The sequence below is a fragment of the Ylistrum balloti genome, unplaced genomic scaffold, assembly GCF_031769215.1.
Source record: "Ylistrum balloti isolate Yb309-2 unplaced genomic scaffold, AGI_CSIRO_Ybal_v1 Utg369626, whole genome shotgun sequence".
NCBI lineage: Eukaryota > Metazoa > Mollusca > Bivalvia > Pectinida > Pectinidae > Ylistrum > Ylistrum balloti.
Window position 1 is genome coordinate 1,636,645 of NW_026781894.1, and position 21,392 is coordinate 1,658,036.

Below are 21,392 nucleotides of genomic sequence, written 5' to 3' on the forward strand. Positions count from 1 at the left end.
GATGATGCCTCTTGCTATTTGTCTCTTAGTCATTAAACGTTAAGCAAATATTTTCTTCTAACCTAGATTTAACAAAATATTCTAAGGTGCGCGGAGAAACCGAAACACATCATCATTGGGTAATACCGAAACATCAGGCAGTTGTGAGTAACTTTTCTTATCTTGTTAATATCATGATGTGGTGTGAAAGAACAGACCATCCTTAAACTAAACATTTGTAATTATAAACAATGAAAGTGCCGTATGTTCATTATCTAAAGACCCTGTTACACCATGTCGGGCAGGCTACACGGTGATCATGTATGAATGGATTTACAGAATGTATAGGATAATTTTTGCCAGTGGGCCGAAATTTGTATGTGAATTGTTTGCTTTCCGTGCATTCTGTTCGCAAGCAGGAAGGCAATAACTGGCCCTTTATACGACTTACTACATGTCCACAGAACAGAGATACTGTCATGTCTGGGCCTTTTGCGGGGAGCTCCGGGGAGCAAAATTCGCAAACCTCTTAAATCTGCCTGGAACGGTGTGAATGAACCTTAAGAATAACCAGCTGTTGATCATTCTAACATCAAAACGACATCTTTCTTATTATCATTAGAGGCATTGTGTAATACACAATACAATTGATGCCGTGAATACTTCGTTTGCAATTCTAAAATGGTTCATATATGCTTTATACTTATACACGCAACTGTACTTCTGGTTGTAATCACAGGCACACACATTTCTTCGTCTTTTTGGTTATTCAGAATTTTTTACTGTTACTTTCGTTACCCTTTGTCGTTGTTGACACGCTTCCTGGTTGGCAAACATATTTAACAATGGTAAAATGTGCTCAATGACTAGGGCATTTAGTTGGCTTTGTAATGAAGCAATTTTGGTCTTATTCTAGGTAAAGTTGTTGTCACTGGGATGTTAAGATGTTCTGTCTTAGTTTTACTGTATAGTGATACTCTACATGTGATAATACTTCACATGTCATTAAACAGTAAGACGTTATCAACGAACGTTCTCAGTGTGACATGTGTTTGAATGACAAGGCAAGTAAACTTATTGACCAGGTAGCTAGATTTCACACTTTCGTTTATCATAAGTATTGATTTTACTATTACTAGTATATTCAAATACATGTTTTCACCTAATTAATGAAAATGTTATATGCTAGTATCTAGCGCCAACTAAAACTGCATTGTCTATTACATATAAAGCTAGTTTAAGTACCTAGCTAACGACTTATTATAATTACAACTTCCGGTATATCATCTTTGTATTTATCAATTATGTTCATACTGGATTTTTTCACAAACTCGTTATGTTTATTTGATTTATATATTACAAATCCAAAATATATCAAAATGTCTAATTGGAATATTTTGAAAGAAAGCAAGAATTTTATTAAAACTCACCAATACCTTACTGGACAATTCAGTATGCAAATAAGGCACACAGAGGGATGTCACTATTATACTGAGTAATATAATCTTATGAAATCAAGATTTGACTGATCTGAGTATAAGTAACATGAAAAGGTAAGGGGTCACCTGCCTGACCACGTGGGTTTTCCCCGGGTACTCCGGTTTCCTCCCACAATAAGACCCCTTGCGCGCTTACATCCGGGCCAACAAGAGTGATTAGTATAAGTTGACATAACTTGTTTCGCAATTGTTGTAAAATAAATAAGTTTATATATATATAAGTAACATGATAATATTGTATGTGCGTGTGCTTTAACTTTCGCTAATAAAAATGCGTACTTACAAAGTATTATGCTTCATTCATATCCCATTCTTATCTATTTTATGGTTATTTCAAACCAGATTCAATTCAGCATGATGTAATATTCCTTTTCTTGATAAATGTATTTTTTTTCTAATACTTATTTTGATTTGTTAATGTCCTGATTTGACGCTTCCTAATTGTTTATTACCCATATCTGTTTGGTGTTTATTTTCGTAATATTTCAGCTTTCATGCTGACGTTCTTTATTAAGTAGATGGACATGTAAGACAAGATAAGATTGCGATTATTTTATCTTATCTGACCCCGCCACTTAATGCTAACACATTTCACATAGAACGATAACATTAGCATAGCCGACGTAGTAAAACAGTCAGTTACCATTGTAACTCTGAAAGTGTTGAACAAAATAAGGGACAGGTCTACAAACCCAAAGAACTTCAATATAGCATGGCTGATGACTTCGAGGTAAAGTGTCTTTACATTTAATTATATACTGATACGATAATTATGTATGCGATATATAACACATAGCTCTAAGCCTATTTTTAGTTGCATGGCTTAACACAAAAATATGCAAATTTGAATTATATATTTACTGAATGAAGCATATTGCAGTAGGTTTATTTCGTAATATATATATTGTTTGGTGTAACTGACAAATTTATGTTTGCGCCAATATTGAAAATACAAACAAACAACAAATTTTTAAATTAGCTTGTTGTTTAATTTGTTTCCGAAGAGTTCGATACTTCAGCCACTGCAACAAGGGAAAATGACACTCGAAACGGTCGACCGAGCAGAACCACAAAGAAAAATAATTCGAAATGAAGATCGCTATGGATGCTGGACATGTAGACCGAGGTGAGTAGCTTCAGTACATATTTTGTATAAACGCCACTTGATAACCACACTAGATTCAATAAAACAAACAAAAAATTTGAAAATAAAAAAAACCCAGTCAAATCTGTCTTAAAACCCATCTTTATACAAAGGCCACCTGTCTATAAAGACCACTATAAAAATTGAAACTCTAAATAAAGGCCCTGGTGTACATTATTTATTGCTTCGTTGGATGGCCTCTATAGACGGGTTTTACTGTATAACATAGTATTAAAACGAGATCAAACATCATAAACCCGGTTTACGATATTTTTTAATGAAATATTGTGTTACTTTTTGCAGATTTTTACAGGTGTTTAACAGCATTAGGTGGCACGTGTTTTGGCAGTGTGTGTTTAATTTCTTCGAGGGCTTCATCGTGAACGGTGTAATAAATGTCGTCATACCGTCCCTGGAGAAGCGGTACGAGATGTCCAGCTCTCGTTCTTCCATTATCGCTAGTGCTAACGACTTTGGTGCTTTAGTTGTGCTCATCTTCATCAGCTACTACGGAGGCCAGAGGAACAAGCCACGTATCATGGCAGCTGGGGTGTTTCTCATGTCCTTAGGGAGTCTCATATTCTCCCTGCCACAGTTCGTTGGAGACGAATACAAATACACCGTCTCGAGTAGGTAACACGTTATCTCCTGTTATGAGACTACGAGTTATCTGTATAGTGTAAAAAGACAAGCTTTGTCGGATTTACGGATAATAGATAAGTATGAAAAGGAATCAAGCAGATTTTCATAGCTAAATACTTATACATGTCTAACAAGTTTCAAAACCACGTTGTAAGTGTTGAAAATAAAAATTCCTTGCAGAGAACATGTATCGACACGAAGCATATTATAAAAATGATCTTGTCTAAGTTTAAGTTTCATATGAGACTTTTGAAAAGAGTCTATGGTCTTTTCTTTAATCCAGTTTCTCTCTTGATGAAACAATAGCACTAAAAACATCAATTTTAGATACATATGCATTCTAAATAGGGTCTTTTTGATTTTATAATGTCATCACAATTCATATGAGTTTACAATTGCAACGCTTTGGACCATCCGCCTATCACAACCAAAATGTGAAATATGCTATTACAATAAAAACAGGTTGGCAATGTAAAAAGATGAAATTCGTTTTACAGGCGGAACCAACGGAACACAAAATCTATGTATGTCGGGAAAAGGTAATACTTCGAGTGGCGCTTGCGAAGACGGAACGTCTAACAGCTCTGGATATGATGGTTACTACGCGTGTTTTTTAATTGGTCAAGCGTTTCTTGGAATTGGAGCTATCCCAATGTTTACGATCGCACTGACGTATATCGACGACAACTGTAAACCGAAACTGACGTCTTTCTATATAGGTAAGGGTTTATATAGTATATATACTTTACCAGGCCACGATACTACTTACTCTTTGACAATAAAAAACGCAGAATGTAAGTAGACAGCATATAATTATCTTTTTTAATGAAAATAATAACTTTTGTTTACTCTATCATAGATAACTAATTGATTTACTCAACTATAAAAGTATAATTGAATTTGAATTTAGTAAATGATATGTTTTAGCGATAATGTGTTGCACTATAAATGAACTCTAATTGATTTTATAACTAATTTTGCGATGTCTGATAATGTAATTATCTAAGTTCTATTGAAAACCATAAGTCATAAACTCTTAGATAAGCACAATTTGTAATAATTCACAGTTCATTACCATTGTGTTTTCTTTGATATTTGTTGCAGGATGTACGTTTAGCTCGGCGGCTGTGGGTGTTGCTGTCGGGTATATAGTCGGAGGTCAGACGCTGTCGTATTTTGTAGACGCTGACAAAGTGGACATTTCCTCGTAAGTAAAAAAAAAAAATCAATTCTTAAATGTACCAGGCTTCGATAATTATATCAAATTTACAGTTCCAAATAATCATTTGATTTTTCTAAGTCAATGAAATAACATATAAATTGGTGCCTGTTTTGAAATATGATAAAAAAGCTTATGCAACATTAGTCATATTTTCGTAGAATTATACAAAACAATTTCTATGTGTGGGTATTTACTTTATCCAATACGGCAGATATACATACGTTAAAATATGTTTTTTGATAATGTAGTGTTCCCCTGACTCCGGCAGACCCTCAATGGGTAGGAGCTTGGTGGATTGGAATACTGATATCATTCTTCTCGTTCCTGTTGATTGGTTTCCCTCTTCTTGGATACCCCAAAGAACTTCCAGGTTTGTATACATTCTTAAATAAAACACCCTTAAAGTTTCACACTATTTTCTTTTAGTTAAATGCTATGAAAATTTACTGTACATTCCAGACTTATATACATGACGTTTATTCCGAGGTAAAAACACGTTCCAGACTTATATGCATGGCGTTTATTCCGAGGTAAATACACGTTCCAGACTTAAATACATGACGTTTATTCCATGGTAAATACACGTTCCAAACTTATATACACGACGTTTATTCCGTGGTAAATACACATTCAAGACTAATATACATGACGTTTATTCCGTGGTAAATACACGTTCCAGACTTGTATACATGACGTTTATTCCGTGGTAAAAACACGTTCCAGACTTATATACATGATGTATATTCCGTGGTAAATACACGTTCCAGACTTATATACATGACGTTTATTCCGTGGTAAATACACGTTCCAGACTTATATACATGGCATTTATTCCACTGTAAACACACGTTTCAGACTAATATACATTACGTTTATTCCGTGGTAAATACACGTTCCAGACTTGTATACATGACGTTTATTCCGTGGTAAATACACGTTCCAGACTTATATACATGATGTATATTCCGTGGTAAATACACGTTCCAGACTTATATACATGATAAATGGCATTTATTTCTTGGTTAATACACGTTCCAAACTTATATACAACATTTATTTCGTGGTAAATACACGTTCCAAGCTTACATACATGACGTTTATTCCGTGGGAAATACACGTTCCAGACTTATATACATGATGTATATTCCGTGGGAAATACACATGCAGTGTTCTCTTTACTGGGAATTGTACTTTAGTTGCCAGAACTGAATCCCTTGGTCAGTGTTACAGCCTATATACATATCACATAAAACACAGTTAGAATGCTTATCTTATGGGCATTGATCTACATCATATATCAATAATTATTATTACCCTTTTTTCTCATCCTTGTGGCTGGCAAAAGTATTGTCACTGAGGTAGGTCTATTTGATGTGTTTTAGCATTCGCGTATATTACATACATCTCCGAAACATTTCATTTCCTCAATTTTGGGTACTTTTCTGATAAGTTCCGTTGATAACACTATGTGAAATATTGTGACTTTTCTTTTGATCTCTTTGGATTTTCGCCTCAGTCGCCTCCTAGGGTTCAAATTTTAGGTCTTGATCACTGACGAGTTCAAGAAGGACGAAACAGCTGTATGATGCATTTTAATAGATTGTTTGACTCTGCTTTATCTGACTCTCAAACATTGTATTAAAAGGTGCTATTCACTTGTGTGTCGTTTGTACAATCTTGTTCTTTGTAAAGAATCAAATGACTGGCTGTCTCCTGTATATTGTTTCTCGAAGGATCCGAAAGTCTTCGCTGTGAAATAACTTCGTATATATCATGGTCGTTTGAAGTGTTTCCATAATTTCAACATAACGTACATGGATTAAACCGTTGCTCAATTTGGATTTCACATTCCTTTTGTGACCTTATAAGAACGGTGTCGCCCACTTTTTATCAGATTGCTGTGAGGTATGGAATAAGCAATCCTGCGGGATGCTCTCTTTGCCCTAACTATCCTGATCATGTTTAGGTGTCACAGGACCTGGTTGACAGAGGTGACCTGGTAGCTCACATACACCTTTTACTAACATTAGTGTTTTTTTTTCATTTCTCTACTACTGAATTAGAATATTTCGTTGGACATAGAGGAAAGAATAAAAAGGGTGAACGCATGGTATGTTATAGGCCATGATCAACTACAGAAACTGCGCAGGTCCGAAGCCCACAACAACGATGCTAACGAAATGACGACTAGACCCAACTTCGGCAAGTCTTGGAGGGACTTCCCGAAATCTTTTTATCTATTGGTAAGATTTGGACCAAGCACAACGGAGTAATTTCACTCTACCTGTTTTTGTGTTTTGGGTATACATTGACACTGACTAACAAAGACAATAACGGAGTAATTTCACTCTATCTTTGTGTTTTGGGTATACATTGACACTGACTAACAAAGACAATAACGGAGTAATTTCACTCTATCTTTGTGTTTTGGGTCTACATTGACACTAACTAACAAAGACAATAACGGAGTAATTTCACTCTGTCTGTGTTTTTGGGTATACATTGGCACTGACTAACAAAGACAATAACGGAGTAATTTCACTGAGTAATTTTCTATCTTTGTGTTTTGGGTATACATTGACACTGACTAACAAAGACAATAACGGAGTAATTTCACTCTATCTTTGTGTTTTGGGTATACATTGACACTGACTAACAAAGACAATAACGGGAGAAATTTCACTCTGTGTTTTGGGTATACATTGACACTGACTAACAAAGACAATAACGGAGTAATTTCACTCTAACAAAGACAATCTTTGTGTTTTGGGTATACATTGACACTGACTAACAAAGACAATAACGGAGTAATTTCACTCTATCTTTGTGTTTTGGGTATACATTGACACTGACTAACAAAGACAATAACGGAGTAATTTCACTCTGTTTTTGTGTTTTGGGTATACATTGGCACTGACTAACAAAGACAATAACGGAGTAATTTCACTCTGTTTTTGTGTTTTTGGGTATACATTGACACTGACTAACAAAGACAATAACGGAGTAATTTCACTCTATCTTTGTGTTTTGGGTATACATTGGCACTAACTAACAAAGACAATAACGGAGTAATTTCACTCTATCTTTGTGTTTTGGGTATACATTGACACTGACTAACAAAGACAATAACGGGAGAAATTTCACTCTATCTTTGTGTTTTGGGTATACATTGACACTGACTAACAAAGACAATAACGGAGTAATTTCACTCTATCTTTGTGTTTTGGGTATACATTGACACTGACTAACAAAGACAATAACGGAGTAATTTCACTCTATCTTTGTGTTTTGGGTATACATTGACACTGACTAACAAAGACAATAACGGAGTAATTTCACTGACACTGACTAACAAAGACAATAACGGAGTAATTTCACTCTGTCTTTGTGTTTTGGTATACATTGACACTACTAACAAAGACAATTAATTTCACTCTGTCTTTGTGTTTTGGGTATACATTGACACTGACTAACAAAGACAATAACGGAGTAATTTCACTCTATCTTTGTGTTTTGGGTATACATTGACACTGACTAACAAAGACAATAACGGAGTAATTTCACTCTATCTTTGTGTTTTGGGTATACATTGACACTGACTAACAAAGACAATAACGGAGTAATTTCACTCTATCTTTGTGTTTTGGGTATACATTGACACTGACTAACAAAGACAATAACGGAGTAATTTCACTCTATCTTTGTGTTTTGGGTATACATTGACACTGACTAACAAAGACACGGAGTAATAATCTTTGTGTTTTGGGTATACATTAATTTCACTCTGTCTTTGTGTTTTGGGTATACATTGACACTGACTAACAAAGACAATAACGGAGTAATTTCACTCTGTCTTTGTGTTTTTGGGTATACATTGACACTGACTAACAAAGACAATAACGGAGTAATTTCACTCTATCTTTGTGTTTTGGGTATACATTGACACTGACTAACAAAGACAATAACGGAGTAATTTCACTCTATCTTTGTGTTTTGGGTATACATTGACACTGACTAACAAAGACAATAACGGAGTAATTTCACTCTGTCTTTGTGTTTTGGGTATACATTGACACTGACTAACAAAGACAATAACGGAGTAATTTCACTCTATCTTTGTGTTTTGGGTATACATTGACACTGACTAACAAAGACAATAACGGAGTAATTTCACTCTGTTTTTGTGTTTTGGGTATACATTGACACTGACTAACAAAGACAATAACGGAGTAATTTCACTCTGTCTTTGTGTTTTGGGTATACATTGACACTGACGTAATTTCACTCTATCTTTGTGTTTTGGGTATACATTGACACTGACTAACAAAGACAATAACGGAGTAATTTCACTCTATCTTTGTGTTTTGGGTCTACATTGACACTGACTAACAAAGACAATAACGGAGTAATTTCACTCTATCTTTGTGTTTTGGGTATACATTGACACTGACTAACAAAGACAATAACGGAGTAATTTCACTCTGTCTTTGTGTTTTGGGTATACATTGACACTGACTAACAAAGACAATAACGGAGTAATTTCACTCTGTCTGTGTTTTTGGGTATACATTGACACTGACTAACAAAGACAATAACGGAGTAATTTCACTCTATCTTTGTGTTTTGGGTATACATTGACACTGACTAACAAAGACAATAACGGGAGAAATTTCACTCTGTGTTTTGGGTATACATTGACACTGACTAACAAAGACAATAACGGAGTAATTTCACTCTATCTTTGTGTTTTGGGTATACATTGACACTGACTAACAAAGACAATAACGGAGTAATTTCACTCTGTCTGTGTTTTTGGGTATACATTGGCACTGACTAACAAAGACAATAACGGAGTAATTTCACTCTGTTTTTGTGTTTTTGGGTATACATTGACACTGACTAACAAAGACAATAACGGAGTAATTTCACGCTGTTTTTGTGTTTTTGGGTATACATTGACACTAACTAACAAAGACAATAACGGAGTAATTTCACTCTGTATTTGTGTTTTTGGGTATACATTGACACTGACTAACAAAGACAATAACGGAGTAATTTCACTCTATCTTTGTGTTTTGGGTATACATTGACACTGACTAACAAAGACAATAACGGAGTAATTTCACTCTATCTTTGTGTTTTGGGTATACATTGACACTGACTAACAAAGACAATAACGGAGTAATTTCACTCTGTCTTTGTGTTAGTTTTGGGTATACATTGACACTGACTAACAAAGACAATACATATTTTATTTGTTTTACGCTGAATTATCTATTTTTAAATACTTACAAAAATATTCACTGGAAAGATAGTGATTTATATATTTATCATTATAATATACCTATATACCCTACACAGATGTTCTGTGATCAGCGTTGTGCATCGTGACGATTGTTCAATGTATTATGACAGTCGTGAAGGTCATGCTTAAGTCCCGTATTTGATAATGGAATATACTTACAAAAATTACTAGGCAACTACATTTATACAATGTATTTGACAGATAAGAAATGGCTTGTCAAACGAACTCTTATCCTTTCCTAAAGAACGTGTATTTCTATTATATGCCTGTATCACTTTAGGCTGTCAGATCTGAGTTTAAACGCACAATTGTAAATATCTTACAATTATTGATGCATAATCTCAGCGTTATTTTCAAAATTTTGTTTCATTTGCAATATAAAAAAACCGGTTGACTTATATTTCATAATTCCATGCACAATGTAGGTATATAACATGTAAAATTTCGGTGTATTATACAGATAGTTAATTTTAACTATTGTTCATTTCTACAGGTGTGTCCAACCCAAACAGAGATCCCTCGCCATCGGAGTGGAGTTGTTAGTAGTAAGATTGTTAGGTAATACCGATCAAATTTAGATATAGATTTTTAAGATTTAAGGTATCATTTCCTTATCAAGAGATCATACATTTTGTTTGTTTGTTTGTTTGTTTGTTTCCGGTGTAAAAATATTGTCTTTCACCTAAGTGTTACCACTGAAATCAAATTGGGAAAAAAATGGATGGTGTATTGATGATAAGCATATTATGGCCGAACCATGATGAGAAGTTAATTAGTTATTAATTGTATACGCACCAAGAATCGTGTCAATTTGAGAAACATTCATCGCAACAACCGTTATTACATATCATCTTGGAAAGGTTATAAAAAGTACTATAACGCAAGGAAATGTAGACCATCTTTAAACTCGATAACGGTACCATTAAGCCACCGAGAAATATTCATTCGTTTCGTTTCGATATGATTTTTGACATATTGTATTTGAAATTACTTACAAGGATTTACAAAGATTTACATCGCGGTATAGGCAAATGAAGCTGAGCGCTCTTGCCCTTCCACAACACCTGGTCTTATTCTCTTTGTGCTAATACTTTCTCATGGATTCCGTGCTATGTATTATGTATCGCCATCGCTTTATCGATCTTGATTTGGAATTAAGATTTTGTCAACACGTCGTTATTTTTTCGTATTGTTTAGAGAACTTGGTGCTGTTTTTATTTAACCTACATTTATGAAGTTAATCTCGCACATGAGGTAGAAGACGGTGACACCTCCAAAACAAATTGCTTGTGCCTCTTGTATCTTGTACATCCTTCTCATTTTTGATGATTTGAGTAAGTGTTACAGTTACTGTAGCATTAGTTATCTGTTTTCTTCAGATCATCAATGAGGGGATTATTAATAAACTAATTTTGTGACAAAATGTAGTGTATTAAATCTATTCTTATATAATCTCTTCAAGGGACAACGCCAGGACCAATACTATTAGGGGCAATAATAGACAGCGCATGCTCTGTATGGCAGGAAAGTTGTGGAAAAACCGGATCCTGTTGGACTTACCGGAAGTTTGATCTTGGTGTTCGTCTTGTCGTGTGGTTTGCAGCAATCAAACTAATGGGCGCCATATTTGCTATGATTGCTTACAAAGTTTACGTTCCACCTCCTGTTGATGACGACACGGTTGTGGCGGTTCCGTCCGTTGCTGCAAATGTGGACAATAGCAAAAAGGATGAATCAACTAGATTGTGATTTCTGTTATTTAAATTGTGTAACAGCTTAGTTCTGTTAAGTTAAAGAAAGCTACCTGTATAGAGTATCAATATTAAACTTTCACCTTCGATAAAACTGCCTAAAATATACCTTAATCTTTAGATGAAGCACCATTATGGTAGTCATGAACTAGTTTTAAAAATGATATATTAATGGTGAACTTCAGTGTTATTTTTTTGGTCTGGTGCGTTACATGGAAATCAAGCATGAAACCTTTTCAACATATCGATTTTAAGCATTTCCAAGTTCAAAAATGACATTTTTCCAGGAAAAAGATTGGAATATCAATTTTTAAGTCACAACTTAAATGTTACAAATCAACTTTCGTCTCCTTAGTTTTTGACCGAAACAAGACTCCGTCTCGTTTTCAAAACTCCATGTTAATAATAATAATAGTCTTTATTTATACTTGATAACGGAATGAGTCAAAGACTCGTCTACCTTCTGGTCAAGTATACATAAAATGTACAATAATTACAATGTTCTGACATCAGGGAGTAACTCGATTCCTTTGTGGCAATATTTTTTACAATAAAAAATATTTTCATACAAATGGTCTTTTTGTTATTGTTGCACGTAAAAACGATGATTTCGCTCTTAATTATTTACATACAGACATCAATTTACGATAGCGCTGCACAGGTACTCGTGTTCATATAGTTACGAGCAGATGAATTTATATCCTGTCGAGATGAATTAGATGAGCATGTTCAGCGCGATAAATAAAGAGGTGTTTGTTTTGTGAACATGTATAATGAATGTTAACCGTTATTAAACAGAACACGCAGTATCTGCTTGCCGTTGGCGTCATGCCAAATGAAAAACAATGAGAGACAATCGACTAGTGATGATATAGATCCCCATGCAGGGGCGTAGCTAGCTCAGCAGAAATGTGTAAGCCCAGGACAGGGGTCATAAATTTCATGATTTCAAAGATATTTTGAATCGTTTTCTGAGACAGTTTTTTTTTTTTATTTATTTATTCAACAACATTTTTATTTTCAACCTCAGTTTTGTAATTTTGTCCGACATACTCTATGCACGGATCTTTTATGTGTACTCCCGGGCTTTTTCTTTCTATGGAAGCTACGCCCTGCCATGAAATATGTCTTAATATAGTATTGATATATCTAGAAGCGATGAATGGTTGGATGATAATTGAATTCCGTCAATAGGGAAACACTTGATTCTAAGTCTCTAAAAGTGAAAGCGAGGTTGATAATAATTTACATGGTATGTGGTCTAATTGATTTGCTTGCTCGTCATCTAATTAGAAATCGGTTTTGATGTTAACTTATTTTATTGACAAAGCATACAGCAACATAAATAATTAGAGCTATCTCCCAATGTTTGTGCTTTATGTACTTGTCTCCTGAAAGTGTAGTCTGAGTGTTTAACTATATTTGGCCATAAAATACTTTACATTGGACAAACAAAGACCGAGAAAGTGCGAACATCGCAGTTTGTTCCGTTTCCGAGATACTGTGATTGATCACACCTTTGACTTAACGACAATCGCCTCAATCGCGGTAGCCCACATCTGTGATGTCACAAGTCACAAAGCTGTCGGAGCAGCCTGGTAGAAATATACCAGAAAGCTTACATAGTGTGTTCGATTTGCGACCTTTTTAGCTACTTATGTGATATATTCCGCTGACAATTTCTTTTTTAGGTTATGTTTAAAGAGCTACATACATACAGAAATTATTTGTTTTACAATTTCAATTATGAAATTATTTCCTTTTGATTAGAAAAACGACGTACTTAACTCGGGTGTCTGAACACACATGCGGATGCTATCTTGAATAATCTGTTTTCATAATTTATTAATCTAATGACTGCAAAAAATTTACTCTTTATTAACCAATTTATCTCTAGAAATTAGGATTAATTCTTAATTAATATTACACAAACAGAAAACAGATTAAAAATTCTTCAAATTAACGAAAACGTACCTGCTTCCCAATGCTATACAAATATTCTATTGCAACAACCTCATATCTTTCCTCATTATCACGACTGAGGACATTGTTGCAAATGGAAAATCGAAAGAAGCTTGCACCAATCCACTTACTATCTTCGAGTTCAGGTTACACCTTACCCACCTGCTGGCATCCCTTTGAGGTGTACAGTGGGCCTCTTGTCGTGACAGCACGTGACACAAGTGTGTCTAGTGTTATTTAAATTATCTATACACATATTTCACACCTAAGTAGACTAAGGAAGTGAAATGAAATGACTTAATCAAATCATGATGCTGAATCATAGCTTGTGTATATTTCATGTACATTTACACGGAGAAAACAATGGAACCTCGTGATTCATTTATATTTTCTTTAAAACTATAATTTCTAAAGTATTTTATCAAAGTCCGTGATATAATTTAGCGTCTCGTGCAAAAGGACTATAAATATAATCAAACATCTTAACTGTCGACCTTACCTAAGGATTACACAATAATGTTGATTTGTCATTATGATACATACATAATTTGTCCTACATGTTATCATTAATCAAAAACAGCAGACACCACCGTTTCATTTATTTTGAAAATACTGATATATTTCTACATATAGTCCTTATCTTACCGCAGACCTTAATTCAAATATCTTCAGACATTATATGCAGTCATTCACGAAGTCTAGAAACATAATTTGATTTTGATAGCAATAATTATTGTAGATATACAATGTATGCATATTTCCATGGTAGTATTTGTTTCCTTGTATTAATGTATATAACTGGTGCCTTATCTCTTGTTCCAAGGTTGACAATAAATATGTTTAGAATTATCACTTCAGACAAATTTCATACGGCTGTTTACTGTCTACATGATGTTATCGTCAGAATTATATAATTCCTCAAAACTATAAAACCTTCATTTGTAATCTCATGTTGCATATCATAGCTGTTCTAGACCGTGCGTATTTCCTCCATGACGCCTGCTATCAGTCGTTGAACTTGTGACGTCACAGTCGACAGGGTCCCAATCAGTGCGAGTCATCCTTTAAAAGGCTGAACAGGTGGAAGTTTACAAGTAAATATCTCAGCATTAGGCCGGCCGAATTTCTATACGGTTTTCAACTTTTTTTTGTATCATAAGAAATAACATTAAATTAATTTCTATTTTTACTCAGTGTGCACTTTAAGTCTCCATAGAATCAAAGAAATCGCACACAAAACCCATGTGTCAATCATGGCCTATGCAATATCATGCTTAATTTTGCGTACACTCTTTATGCCTTCTATATCACATTCTAACTATAAGCAGATTTTCCTTAAGTACGCCTTGTGTGAAGGTATGTGGTTTACTTACTGTTTCATGATTCAATGAAACAAAATAAACTGCTTGAACATTTCCATGGCTTCAGAGTATAAACACTAATATTTTAACTTTTGGATGAACAAAAACGAAAATACACATTTTTTTATCTGCATTTCAAGTTTTCTTGAATCAAAACATACAGAGACCTTTACAACAGGATGCAATCATCTTTATCCATATAATTTCTAGTACCTGTATATAGAGTATAAACTTTACTTCTGCCGATAACTGATTTTTAAGGCTGGTGACTTCCGCATTGTAGAACCTACACTGCCATCTAGTGGTGACTATTCACCATATAATATATGGGGTATCTTAACTTATCTTCAACCTCAGTACAAATTTGGACCTTCATTTCCAGAATATCCACAACTTGAATTGTAAAGGAGTATCATAAGTCTTTATATCTAATTTGCATTTTTTTTTCTTGATAAGGAATCAATTTGAAGTAAACGCTTTGTAATTCCTTTATTATGGAAGTGGGTTTTGAAGATAATCATATCTCCTCTTAACTGTTCAAGCTATAAATTGTAAAGCTTCTGTCTAAGTTGAAATCCCTCTGTCATCTGTTATGAATGTTTCACTCTCTGTCATTACATGGATATGATCAGCTAATGCTGTATGCATACATTTATGTTCGTGGCTAGTTACAAAACCTTGGGATATTCCGTCCCCATGGTACATAAGGTATGATGGTTTTTGCGTATAATAAAATCTGAATTTATCAGGTAATGTATACAGTATCAATGATAAGTCGTTTCTAGAAACTCAATAATGTTAAGATTTTCCGCGAAACACTATCTTGAGAAAAGAAATGTATTTAATGGTTTAATTAGTCCAAGGTAGGATTTCAAATTCGTGTGTTTCCTAGAGTTGAATTATATAACTTCATAGTAGCTTAAACGGTTGCTGTGTATTCATGCATTTGTAAATATTTTTAATCCTCGATAACATGTCACTTTTGAGTGATATTTTGAAGACGACGTGTTTTCCGGAATTCTCTCTCCGCTTTTCCGCACTGAAATTATAAATGCTCACTTGGTAAACATGGCTGCCTTAAGTACAGAAGAACAAGAGGCGCCTACGGAATTTGAATTATCATCATCGTTTGACAGTTCATCTGGTCTTAAAATTGCCGTAGAACGATGTCCAGTGTGTGATTACAGCAAGCGACCCTTTTATTGTAAACTGTGTGTCAACCAGGGTCTATTCGTACACTCGAAAGGGACCTACCCAGAAAGGTGCGTAGTTTGACAGATGGTGACAGTCAAAATGTAAACAAAAGGAAAAATTTACTGAATAACTGCAGACGCCCTTCCTATTTCGTGATTTTATGCTTATTCGAGCATTTCAATTCTTTATCAAAGCGTTTATTTTTTCTAACTACTTGTTGATCAGAAAAATATATATCTTACGTAATCTAATCGAGTTTCCCATTGTTACAGTATATGGAGTATGTGTTATCTTGAAATGTGAACTATAAGATAATCCACGGACTAAGATTATATCTAAGCCCATAGATAATTTCATTGGTTTGAAATTTCACTTTTACTTCCAATTTGTAGGTTTACAGATAAAAGTCATAAGTTAGAAATTCTTTCAAAAGAGAGAGATTCGGTGCTTGAGCAGTAAGTATTTTTTATTTAATTTACTAAGTCGGTATAGATAACAGTATTTGTGTCACGTTATTATCACCTGCAATGCAATAACTATGTGTTGTATCTATTTGTGAAAATTTGAAAGAATCTTCTATACTCCACGTGTTACAGTCACTTTCGTTCTCTGTACCTCTGGCAAAAGTGAAAGTTCCATGTGTAAGGCACAAGACTAGTTTGATCCTTTGATGAACATCAACAGAATTTCTAGGTCCCATAATGGTATATTGTTATGGCTGTGAAGTTGGTTGTCGCTCCTTTGTAATCTCCAAATCGAACGTATCAGCCTGTGAGTGGTTAGTTTTTTTTCTCCTAAAACCTATAAAATTAATTTGCTTGTGCCTTCAATTTTGCCATGACATGTTCTAGGGGTGCAGAGAGCAGAGATGATCCTCTGGAGTATCAAGGATGATTACCCTCCTATCATCTTTGTTGATGATTTCAGTAAATTTCCAAGAAAGCAGTCTCGGTTCAGCTTGAAATATATATTTTTATAAATTGCTTTTTCGTTTTTTTTTTTTTTTTTTTTCATTTTCTGAATATAATGCATATATCATGCATGGTATCAGTTTTTAAAGATTATTAAGAACATTAGGGTTGATCTATGGCTTTAATAGCCACACCATTTGTACATGTACAATCTTTTATTTTAGAGTGAGAAAGTCAGTATACAAGAAACATGCCATTGATAAAAAGGTAATTACAATGACTTCATATGTATACCTTTTATCTTCTTTTATTTCTTCACTAATTGGCTGAATGTATTAAACATTTAAACACTTCATATGCAGAAAATTCAAAGTTATGGTCATACTTTTCAGTCTTCTATTTAAGTGCTTTCTCAGTTATTCAGATGAATATATACTAAAGCTGTAAATGAAAGAAAACACATGTGATCGAAAGTGCATCATCTTACATCCGTATAATAATTCTTGTTTTATGAATATAAATTGTTGCTTTGGAAGGCACAGGAATCATTTTTGATATATTACTGGTAGTCGTCTATTCAGTAATTAAAGAATTTCTCACAATGATAATTATAACAAATTTCTCTTTTATTAGAAACAAGATATCCAAGAATGTAAGAGGAAAATTGCATTGCTGAAACTAACACTGGCTGCTTCAAAGGAGATGAAATCAACAGGTATTTCATGATATGGTTAAAGTTGGTCACAGTTGCTAGTGAAACAAATTTACCTTGCTCAAAGTCTAAGGTTTGTCTGATTTGTGATACACAAATTGTTCAGTGCACATATGTAATACTTGCTAGACAGTGATATAGTATCATTAGAAAGATGGAAAAAATTGTAGGATTAAATTGCAATCTTTCATTTCTACCTGAATACATTATGATAGGGTTTGCTTTATCACTTTTTGTAGCATAAGCACATTGGATTACTGTCATATATTTCAAGCAGCATTGATTAGAAGTCATGAGCTTGTAGTAATAAAATTTGGGGCTTTGTATTGCAGACAGTAAAATCTTAATCCAAAGGAATGAGTTTAACACTGTACAAAACCACATGTTAAACTTCAGAAACATTTTGCTCTAGTTGAGATATCTCTATCTTCATTTCACAAATTTGAAAACTCCTGACATAGGAATTTTATATCAGAAAATAAGAAAACTTAATGATATAACTGGTATCCTATTGGTTTTCTTCAATTAGAAAGGCAAGAGTTAGATGTGATGAGTCGAGAGAACTATGCCAGGCGTGTGAAAGGTCGCAATCACATGGAGAAGAAGCAGAGAATAAAGGATTACATCAAGCTCATAAGGTCATCAAATGGCGTGAAATTAAGCTCGCTGGGAGATGTCCTGGAGAATCTATCAAAAGAGAGAAGGAAACATGTGGCTGATCTGACTCATTACATATTTCCAGTATTGGAAGTCAAGCGTGACAGGTAAAGTTACATAACATCACTCCATCAGAAAATAAATCAAAATATTGATGTGTACTATGAGCTGATGTTGTTTTTTTGCTTCTATAAAGCATCATTCAAATGCCTAATGAGGTTTTTTTACCATATAATTCAGAAATTGTGGCTACAATCTCAAGAGTCGGTGACTCAAACTCTTGAATCGTGAGAGTCAAATCAAAACCCTTGGAGTCAAGATTTCAAAAAATTGAATGTCAAAATGACATGTGATGTATGGAATTTTCTGGAAAATGTCTTTTCTTTTAGTTGAAATTAATGAATGAAGAAAATAAATTAAACTTTTGAAATGAATGTAGGTTCATTTATAAAGGAGGTATGAAAAAATTGGAAATGATAAACAAATCTCTGTTGTCCTCATTAGAATAAATAGGTGAACTTTACCCAGAAAATAACCTTCTTATACAGTAATCAATCTTCAAATGCATCTTACTGCCTTGTGTTACAGTGTGGTAGAAGAGAGTGCAAACTCGGCCAGTACAGAAAAAGCCCTACGAGATGCTAGCCACACAACATATATCAGAGGTCAATGGGTGTACACAGATGGCAATGATGGTGACTTCCGCATTGTAGAACCTACACTGCCATCTAGTGGTGACTATTCACCATATAATATATGGGGTAAGATCAAGAGGATTGTCAACACAATGATCAGTTTTTGTTTCTCCAAATTTTTAATAAATATGCTCTTGATAACACACTTATTTTCAAATAAAGTTTTATAGATTTCAAAGTAATCCTTCACAATTCTTTTATAAGCTTGATGTCTTGCTTTGTTTAGATATGAAATGCCTGATTCAAATGTGACTTGTTTTTCAGTGGCTACAACTCGTGAGAACAATGGTGACCCTGACAATAGTTTACGCAATCCTGGTCACAGAATCAGTGCAGCACTGTGTTATGCCAGTCAGTTGGTGTCCATTCTATCATCTCTGTTAGATGTACCTTTAGTTCACAGACAGAATTACAGGTAGGGTTATGTTGTTGTACCACTCTGGTTAACTGACAGAATTACAGGTAGGGTTGTAATGTTGTACCACTATGGTTCACAGACAGAATTACAGGTAGTGTAATGTTGTTGTACCACTCTGGTTCACAGACAGAATTATAGGTAGGGTTTTATTGTTGTACTGCTCTGGCTAACAGACAGAATTACAATTAGGGTAATGTTGGTGTACCACTCAGGTTAACTGTCAGAATTACAGGTAGTGTAATGTTGTTTTACCATTCTGGTTTGCAGACAGAATTACAAGTAGGGTTGTATTGTTGTACCACTCTGGTTCACATACAGAATTACAGGTGGGAGTAAGCTATCACTCTAGTTCACATATAGAGATACAAACAGGAACACATTATCACACCACTCTGTTTTAACAGAAAGAGTTACAGGTAGGAACAGGAGGAGAGGGAACAAGTTATCACACCACTCAGGTCCACAGATTTGTTGGTAGGAAATAGTTTCACACATTCGGGATTCACAAAAAGAATTGCAGGAAGTAAAAATTAGATTAGCATTTCTCTGTTGCTTGTTCTGCAGTTTTTGTTGAGGTAGTGCAGCTTGCTTTTTTTACATTGGATTTTAAATGTTCTAACTAATTGATTAAATTCAAGTGAAGTTTTGTTAATTTTTTATTTTGGACTTTTATTTTCAGTGTATTCTGTGGTGCTGAGCTCACTGAGAAGAACTTTCGGAACTCTGTTGCTTGCCTCAACCAGAATTTACTGTACATCTGCTTCTCCCAGGGTCTAGCTGAATGTCCCCTTATTGATCCCAGAAACACATTAGGGAATATCTGCCTCCTCGTGAGACACACAAGTCTAGGAAGGTTAATTATACTGTTGCCTAATTTGGGGTTTTCTTTATGATAAATCTCTATGATGAACAGAATCTTGGTTGTATTTAATTAAGAATGAAGCAAAGATATAACTATAAACTGATGTATGGGGAAACAAAGGTGTAACTTCAAGTGTTATTATATAGATACAAATAAGTATTAATGAAATTTATTTAATATCCAGTTAGTATCAGCTTTGAAAACTACAAAAAATGGAGAATGTACAATTTTTTATGGCAGTGATTTATCAATAATTTTTAACTGCAACAATTCATAGTCTTTTCTACAAACTCTTATTTGTATTGAAATCAACCACATCTCAAATTTTTTTTTTCACAGAGTGCAATCCTTTATTGTGAATCAGGAACTGCTCCAGTCTGTAGGGGAGATAACTGTATCAACAGACGAGGAACGAGAAGAAGATGATTGTCAGGCTGAACTCTTCACACGAGAAGGTGAGATTGGTCTGCCACCAGACTGGGAGGAAGTACCTCATGACATAGACGAAAGTGAGATTGGGAATCGTGCAGTGTTTAGTTCCACTTTACAATCTACTTCTTATGCGCCTCCTACGTCAGATCCTGCTCATCTCACTGCCAGTGCATTTGTCACATCAGCTGCAGCGTCACTAGTATCCTTTTTTAGAGGACCTGCACCTTCTGACAAAAGATGACATCATTGTCTTTTAGTTAGTTTCATTCTGTGTTATGAAATGAGACCAATTATTCTAATTTAGCCATTTGGCAGATACCATGTTCTTGCATTTGTATGTTGTATGACTTTTAAAATTGACTTTTTTTATATTCTCTTGGAATTAAATGAAGCACTTTCTATATTCAATAAAACTAAAAATTAATTTAATTTCTTACAATATTTTTTAAAAATTCAGCTTTCTTAGCAAATAAAATATTTTCGTAAATGAAATATTTGTATAGCTTTTTTTTTTAGATATTTCTGGTAAAATTTGCACTGTCCTTTTTGGATTACCAAATTTGGTATGACTTTTTTAAACAAATAGGTCTTTACATGCATGTTATTTCTGTGCAAATAAATTCAATATGTACAAATGTACTCTAAA

At 34.2% G+C, this 21,392-nt stretch overlaps 2 protein-coding genes across 2 annotated transcripts; both read left to right on the forward strand.

The window, feature by feature from the left end:
- Nucleotides 1–2,190: 2,190 nt before the first annotated feature.
- LOC132551407 (solute carrier organic anion transporter family member 4A1-like) lies at nucleotides 2,191–11,540 on the forward strand. Its single transcript, XM_060215550.1, has 9 exons — nucleotides 2,191–2,208; nucleotides 2,483–2,604; nucleotides 2,926–3,251; nucleotides 3,762–3,983; nucleotides 4,369–4,471; nucleotides 4,735–4,856; nucleotides 6,608–6,755; nucleotides 10,285–10,349; nucleotides 11,254–11,540. Exons 1-9 carry the CDS (start codon nucleotides 2,191–2,193, stop codon nucleotides 11,538–11,540), a joined length of 1,413 nt encoding a protein of 470 aa, XP_060071533.1.
- Nucleotides 11,541–15,933: 4,393 nt separating this feature from the next.
- LOC132551697 (beclin 1-associated autophagy-related key regulator-like) lies at nucleotides 15,934–21,152 on the forward strand. Its single transcript, XM_060215870.1, has 9 exons — nucleotides 15,934–16,127; nucleotides 16,452–16,514; nucleotides 17,195–17,237; nucleotides 17,604–17,685; nucleotides 18,212–18,446; nucleotides 18,928–19,100; nucleotides 19,299–19,449; nucleotides 20,132–20,305; nucleotides 20,654–21,152. The coding sequence occupies exons 1-9, from the start codon at nucleotides 15,934–15,936 to the stop codon at nucleotides 20,985–20,987; spliced, it is 1,449 nt and encodes a 482-aa protein (XP_060071853.1). The 3' UTR covers nucleotides 20,988–21,152.
- Nucleotides 21,153–21,392: the final 240 nt, after the last annotated feature.